Here is a 7,610-nt window from a genome sequence, read left to right as displayed (position 1 = left end):
GTCCCATCATTTTTCGTAAACTGTAGCATGGAATTTCTATTTCGACAAAAAATGGAACTGATATTTTGAAAAGTGTATCAAGGGAGGGCCTTATGACGTCATAATTATTTTGAGAAATGATTTCTTTTAAAATCCATGCTACAGATTTTGTGCTAGAATGTTCTCACACTTTTGCGTTAAAAATTTGTGGAAAACATATTTAACTCGCTAAGTTTTTAGGCATTTACTGTTTTGGTCACGTGATTTACCAAATGTGGTTGTGATTTGAACCAGACAAAGAAATGTTAAATAAAAAACACTAGGCAAAAAAGGATAACTGTAGAGTTAAAAGAATTAAAGAAATGGCTATTTGAAGGAGTCCAGAGCAACAGTTTGGTAGGTAAGAGCCATCCCCCTTAAATCATTCTCGAAATTTATGAGTTCATACAGGAGCCCATCCTGGAGCGTGCAACTTCCATACAGCGTCTGTGAAACGGCGTTTTCACAAGTAGGTTTATTTTTAGACTAGCCCTTCCCGCGAATTAGGTCAAAAAACAAAGTCAGTTACGGTTCGGTGACCCTATGACGTCAGCTTAATTTCTTGTAATTGGTCATCGGGCTCCTGTGGGAGTCTCATTAGTGGGAAATTCAATCTAAAAATAACCTTACTTGTGAAAACGCCGTTGCACTAGTATAGTTAGGTTGCACGCTCCGGGTGATGGGCTCCTGGTTCATAAGAGTACTTGTTTCCTTCTTATTCAACGAAATCATGATTTATGAATTTGTAGAGTCTCTGAATGAGAACGCAATACAGTCACACTGGCACACTTTCCATACAACGCATGATGTTAAAAATATCTATAATCATTTATATCAGTCTACATTCGATCTTGTCTTTCTTTATCGTTTGTTTCGTTGTTGACTGTTTGGGGTGTAAGGAATGAATAATACAGTATGTGATTTGAGAAATTTGATTTTTTCAAAGCTAAATATATGATATCCAGTGCATTAACACATCATGTCCCCTTTGCGTACTCCCACTACAATTTTCTTACAACTATGCCAGTGTGGTTTCAATGTACTCGTCCACAGCCTCTTCCAAAGTGTCTAGACCCATCGGACCAGCGGACAGAAAAACATGGTGATAATCTTTGACATTAAACTTCTCCCCTGAAAAGAAAGCAATCAAGTATAATATCAAATAAGTGATAAGGCAAGTATTTATAGTAGTGGTGTAATGATGATTATAGGATAATTGCTTGAAAACGGGACAATCGGAAACTGAGGAAGTCAGAATCCTGGGAAGAAATGGAACGTATGATCTCCGTAACACTCCTAGTAAACTAGTTAGCTTATTTACATGAGTGGTATTTCCTTCCCATAAGTGCGATATTCAATTTCGTACCAAAGAACTTTCGTGATTGCTTTGTTTTGCGTTTTTCAGCACTCCAGCACTACACTTAAGTCGTGTTCTATTGGGATCAACCGTTTTTAGTCGGTTGGTTTGGTTGGGTTTTTAGTGTTCCATTCGGAAAAAAAACCGTTTTCGGTTTTTGGTTGAAAAAGCATTGGTAAGTCTGGTAAGAACTATACCCAGGAGTTACCGCGTTTCAACCGAAAACGGTTGGAATAGTGTTCTATTGGGAAAACTCAAGTGCCTCAACCTAAATCGGTTGCGGTTGAAACGGTTGATCCCGATAGAACACGACCTTTATCTCGCGCACCCTCCTCTCCCCAGTCCACTTCCATTTCTGCACTCGCTCTACCTCTTCCTCTGCATCCTCTCCCCTATTAGCGCTTGCTACGCAGGATACATTAACAAGAAAAAAGCGTGAGACTCTACTCTGTTTAGGATTAAGGCCCATTGTTTCCGTTGCGTATGTTTTTGTGTGAACCAGTCTCGAGATGTGTTGTAATAGCTGCGCCCTGGCCCATTTTTTTCCCTTTCTCTTTCTTTCGGGCGAGGTTAGTAAGATATTAAATAAATCTATTGATTCTGGAATCAAGTAACAAAAACAAACTTTCAGATTTAACGGGATGCACGGTATAGTTCGCCCCGCTGATTCGCTTTTTTCACCAATCCCATAATACAGTTCATTTGGGGGGGGGGAGGGGGGGAGGGTATTTGCATTAAAACAAGAGCTATTCAGTTCACTAAAGCATGATGCACTCTCAAGAGTAAATAACTTGTATTATCATTCGATGTATTTTGTCATTCCTTTTCATTGGCCGAGAGCCCACAACGCGACCTGCAAATAACTGCCTACAAATAAGTGTTTTGCTGCAAATAATATTCTGCTCATGCGCAGTTGACATCACGCTCTTGTGAGAAAATGGCAGATCGGTTCCCCGAGCTGTCAGAATGATTCGACGTCTTTAGTTGATCGAAAGAACAGTGAGAATACTAAGAAAGGAGCAAAAGTTGCACTCAACGTATTTCCAGAGTATCTCAAGGAAAGACTTACGGCTTCTCGGAAACAAAAACAAAAAAACAAACTCGGTGATCGAATGATAAAACAATTATTGACCTCGGCTACCGCAAAATATGGTGATTTGTGAGTGTCTCGCAGATCAATTATTTTCCTCAGCCTTCGGCTTCCTGACAAATCACCATATTTTGCTCAATTTCGTCCAATAATTGTTAATTGTTTTTACGTAAATACCGCCCCGCCCCCGCCCCGCCCCCCCCCCCCCCTCCAAAAAAAAGGTATCGCATTATGCGATAGTGAAAATAGTCAATTGGCCTGTTGAAGCGCCCATACTGTCTGAGAATATGATCAAATCTAAAGCTGATCCGTATATTACTTGTACATTGGACAAAAAGTGAAAACACCTCTTAATTTAGCTGGACGTACCCAGTTTCTTTTCTGCTTTCTTTCGAAGTTCTTTAATCTTGATTTCACCGACTTTGTATGCACAAGCCTACAACGTAATGCACACCAGTATGCATAAGATGCAATACGACTGGTACCGTTTACAGTATACACGCGGGGAGGGCTATCATACCAACCTGTCCTGGCCAGATGATGTAACGATCAATTTCTGTATTCACGTTATGAAGAGACATAGCAGTGTTTTCCACCATGAAATCTACTGCCTTTTGTCGACTCCATCTGAAAGGTAAAACAAATAACACGAGGCAGTTGCTAGCGCTTCACACTTCCAAATCTATAGCAATTCAGATTATAAATCTCGCTACAGAGCATCAGCTTTTCACAAAGGGAAATTTGAATAACCTATCCATAGCTAATGTCAATACAATTACATTTTAAAGACACTAGAAAACGCTACAAGTATAAGATTATTATTGGGCCTTGACGAAAAACGCAAATAGCTTTCTTCATTATTCTACAAGAATTCCAAAGAGAAAAGTAGAGAGACCCCTTCACGGACTCCACGTTGAGTTTAAGGTAGCGAGAGAACCCAGCGGCAGTTTTAGCAACCGAACACGATTTAAGTAGAAACAGGGGGATGGAAGTAGCATGCCCAAGGATTACAACTCTAAAATGTAGACTTGTACGGAAATGTAACAAAGGCAACATACACTAGACAAGCAGAGGATAGATGAAAAGTAAAGATTAGACAAAATCAGAGGTTCATAACCCGGAAGTTTCGATCTCTCTCATTTGGCCTTGGCCCATCGATTTACTGTACTATCTAACAATGCGGGTCCCGCTAAATTATGGCCAATCAGATTGCGTCTGATGACTACAACACCTCTCATTGGTCTACGTCCAAGCAGCCGCTCGTGGATTGCTCGTGCTGAAAGCAAAATCATGAATTGTGCACGGAACGCAATACCGCCACGTTTTTTCCCCTGCAAAAATCTAGCAGCAGCCGTCCTAAAAAAATGGATAATACCAAAAACTGATGGGACGCATTCCATCGCAGATCGAGACTTTAGGGTTATGGGCTACTGACATAATTCCTCAATAAGGCGGGATGATGAAAATCTAGAGAGACCAACGACGCCTGATCTCTTATATGGTTGAACGAGCTTTGTAGCTCATGAACTCTCCAAGGTAAATAAACGATTGATTGATTGATTGATTGATTGATTGATTGCTTTATTTATTGAGCGAGTGAGTGATTGATTGATTGATTGATTGATTGATTGAGTAAGTGATTGATTAATTGATTCATTCATTCATTCATTCTTATCTTACCCCAAGGCATGCATCCCTGTGTCGACTACCAATCTACATGCACGAAGTATCTCACATGATAACCTACCAAACCTGCAATGCAACAAACTTCATAAATAATGGTGCTTTTTTTTTTGGGGGGGGGGGGGGGGCTAGAACAATAAACCATTTCCTTTACAGAATGAGAACATCCAGTTCACTCTGCTCCCGACAGCAAAATGGATGGAATAATCAGAATACTGTGTGCACAATACGCGTTCTCTTGGAATTATTTTGGCGCAAAAACCATCTGTCACTCCCCGGGTGACTTGATCATGTAAGGACGTATCAAGACTAACCTGGGCCGGTTAGTTCGCGATTACAGCTGTACGACCCAAGCATAAAATATCAGCAAACAAAGACATTATTAACTTGCTGTTGATTATAGGTTGCTTACATGATTGTTAAGAAGACGTTGGCACAAAGAAGATCCAGTATTTGGTTCATCCTAGCGGGGAATATTGACTTTCATAGTGATAGAATCTTCCTTGAGACGAGATCTGAACACTATGTAAACTACTTTCACTAAGAAGATCCTCGCAACAGGAACAAGAAAATACCCATGGCGGCGGCTGGGCAATCGCTGTACCAATATGGCTCCGAGGATTTATGGTCAAAATTGAATATCATTTTGTTTAGAAATCTCCCTTAATTTAGACTTGAGAGACAAAGAAGACAGCACTGAGCCGTGAAATACGACATTTCCGAAGTCGCGTCTGCGTCCTCTCTTCTAAGCGAGTCCAAATGCCAAGTTTTTGTGATGGTAATTAGTTCTACTTTACACATGAATGAAACTAATTTTCATAAGAAAAGCTTCGCAATTAGACTTGCTTTGAAGAGGAGCCAGAGATGAACTCGGAAATGGCCAATTTGACCATACCGCCTCGTAGCCATGCCTGAATATTGATAAATCGAACTCGGCCTAATATGAAACATAACCATAAACGAGTTTTCTTCCCGTAAACCAAGACAAAATTTGTTTCACTCTGTAGATTCTTCTTCCGTCTATGAAAACAGCCTCTTTTGTCCAAACAACAGTTGACCCGGGCCTTTTAGGACCCACAGTAAAAGAAAAAAAGGGAAATGGACAACGAAAGATAAAGCCGCATGAAACTGTAGACAGCCAAACCCTGCCCTTCATTCTCGAAAAAATAATACTCACAAATCGTAAGGATCTTTGTATAAGCCCATCTCCTCACCGAGATATTCGCAATAAAGGCCCCATCCCTGAAGCAAACCCAAAGCAAATCAAAACTCTTGTTATTGTTGTAGAATCTGATTCCTCACCTGGAGGTAGTACACTTTTGAAATACTTCCTAGAGGTTAAAAACGGTTGTCACATCATATGTAACTGGATTTGAAAGCAGCAAAAATTCAAAGAGCATTAACAAATTATTGTTGATGCAAAACCTATATCAAAGTTCTATAGAAACAAACCTCCATGTAGGCAGTGTGCAATGCAAAACGAGCCGGTGCTTCATAGTATCGTCTGTCTTCGACATAGCGCCTAAACGAAGGCTGATCAGTCTGCTCCATGGCAAATGCAGTCTAAAAGAAATGCAATCAATATTATGGTACAATCAGTCTCTGAGCACCTTAAATATATATGACGTACATTTAACAGCACTGTAGTGAGTGATTGCATAAAAACCATACGGCCAGAAGGGCAAATCCTTTAATGATGCAAGTTATTCAGACTGAATAATTTAACAGGTACTGGCCATTATAATACAGTGTACATCGGTTACTTGCTAGACAACCCGATGATAGCCCCCAAATAAGTCCATCCAGTGGTTGTCTTACAACGTGCTCTAAGTTATCTATAACTTACACCAAAACCAGAGCTCGCGTCAGGAGTAAATCCCTGGTTCCTTCTACTGGCAGTGGACAATAAAAAAGAAAGGGGACGAAAAAAAGACTGCAAACATACCTGCAAGTGATGTCCTGGAACTGCTTCGTGAAGGGCAAGAGACACCATTTCATACTTTGGTCTACAAAAAACATAATAAACTCACCACGTTAAAAGTGTTTGCATGCATTCAATTTTTACGCCAAAGGTTTTACCCAACCACTGATTTGGTTCCGCAGCTTAAAAACCCCTTCTTTGTGATTTCACAATAATCTGTGTTACCTCGTTTCTCTCCTCTTTTGCTTTCACATCATGCGCATCGTTTGTACTATTTCTTTTTCTTCTATCTTTTTCTCATTAAGCATAACGACAATACATAGATTCAACAAATTTCTTTGACATTAACGACCTTCACTTACTTAAGGGATGTGCGCATAGCGTTCATCCGGATTTATCAATGTTCTATTATCACGCTTTGCCTTATATACATACTGGTGCATTGCACATTGAAGAAACTGAAAGCCTGGGCAGGGCTTCATAAATTAACAGGGAAGAGTTGGGCTCATGAATAATGAAGCTGGGATTGAGTTTATATACAACACAAATCCCTCGTTAATAGGATTTAAAATACCCTCCAGCGGTGAAATCATAGTCTTTAGTTTTATGATTTTCACATTGATCCTTTACGCGTCTTCTTGTACCTTTTCCTGATTTTCACGAGAGCAACTGTTAACCCTTTGCGCGTCCCAATCATGAAAATCAAACATTTTTTCAATGCTTTCCTCCAACGAAAAATCATTTCTAGTCCTCGCTCTCTCTATATACGGGTTCTTTGGGTTTTGGTCTCTGGGTTTCTGGGTCAAAACACGCGGGCCAATAAAAGAATGTGTTTGACAGATCGCATGGATCGATTGATCAATTAATTATTGATTGAACATCAAGGAGTTGACACTTGCTTAATTGATATACCAAAAAAACTAAGATAGCTCAGCTTTAAACTCTATAAACGAAGAAAAAAGTACTTGATTTTTTTTTTCAGGAAAGAATTTTAGTTTACCTTGTATCGTGTTTGTACGTGTTTACGAAGAATATCCCAGGCCTCGTACCATCATCAGACGGACCAAGATAGTATGCAGCAGGGGCGACGGGTGCTGACTCAGCTGGGGTTTCCTTTATCCTAATAAAGGAAACAATATAGCAAAGAAATTAAGATTGAGATGAAGGAAAGATCTTTGCAAATCATTTACACAGTAAGCAAGTGTCACGAGGGCGAAACCACTGTACTTCAGGCAAGGCATGGAGTTCCCAATGTTGTGGTCAGGCCTCATTTCATTCATTCATTCATTCATGGTTTGGGTGAGTTGGGTGAGATCGCTAATGGACTGATAACGGCTGCCACCGGCGCCTGTACATTGGCTGATGTGCGATCTCATCCATAGATTAATTACTAGAAAAGCACATTTGTTGGGTGTTCCCGAGGGGGCGTAGCCAGGATTTCCCAAAGGGGGGATCACACTGTATCAAACAGAGGGTACTCACCAGAATGTGGAGTTTTACACACCTGAATATTGTAGGTTGTTTGCTTAAAAAAAGACTTA

General features: G+C 40.2%; 1 protein-coding gene across 3 annotated transcripts in view; it reads right to left on the bottom strand.

The window, feature by feature from the left end:
* Positions 1-825: 825 nt before the first annotated feature.
* The window catches only part of LOC138019907 (uncharacterized), a 24,196-nt gene continuing 17,411 nt past the window's right edge, over positions 826-7,610 (bottom strand). Inside the window, exons 12-19 of one of the 3 annotated variants that reach the window (XM_068866867.1) lie at positions 7,070-7,189; positions 6,094-6,154; positions 5,601-5,711; positions 5,451-5,479; positions 4,146-4,217; positions 2,990-3,092; positions 2,835-2,901; positions 826-1,149 (exon numbers count right to left, since the gene is read on the bottom strand). In XM_068866867.1, the coding sequence (XP_068722968.1) occupies positions 1,037-1,149; positions 2,835-2,901; positions 2,990-3,092; positions 4,146-4,217; positions 5,451-5,479; positions 5,601-5,711; positions 6,094-6,154; positions 7,070-7,189 (676 nt within the window). In that variant the 3' untranslated portion in view covers positions 826-1,036. Of the gene's footprint in view, positions 1,150-2,834; positions 2,902-2,989; positions 3,093-4,145; positions 4,218-4,440; positions 4,612-5,325; positions 5,391-5,450; positions 5,480-5,600; positions 5,712-6,093; positions 6,155-7,069; positions 7,190-7,610 lie in introns of those variants that run through there. The other 2 variants (XM_068866883.1, XM_068866876.1) reach the window with 2 other exon arrangements.

This window comes from Montipora capricornis, chromosome 2, assembly GCF_036669925.1.
Source record: "Montipora capricornis isolate CH-2021 chromosome 2, ASM3666992v2, whole genome shotgun sequence".
Classification (NCBI taxonomy): domain Eukaryota; kingdom Metazoa; phylum Cnidaria; class Anthozoa; order Scleractinia; family Acroporidae; genus Montipora; species Montipora capricornis.
The sequence above is the reverse complement of the archived record's forward strand: the minus strand, read 5'-3'. Positions and strand labels throughout refer to the sequence as shown.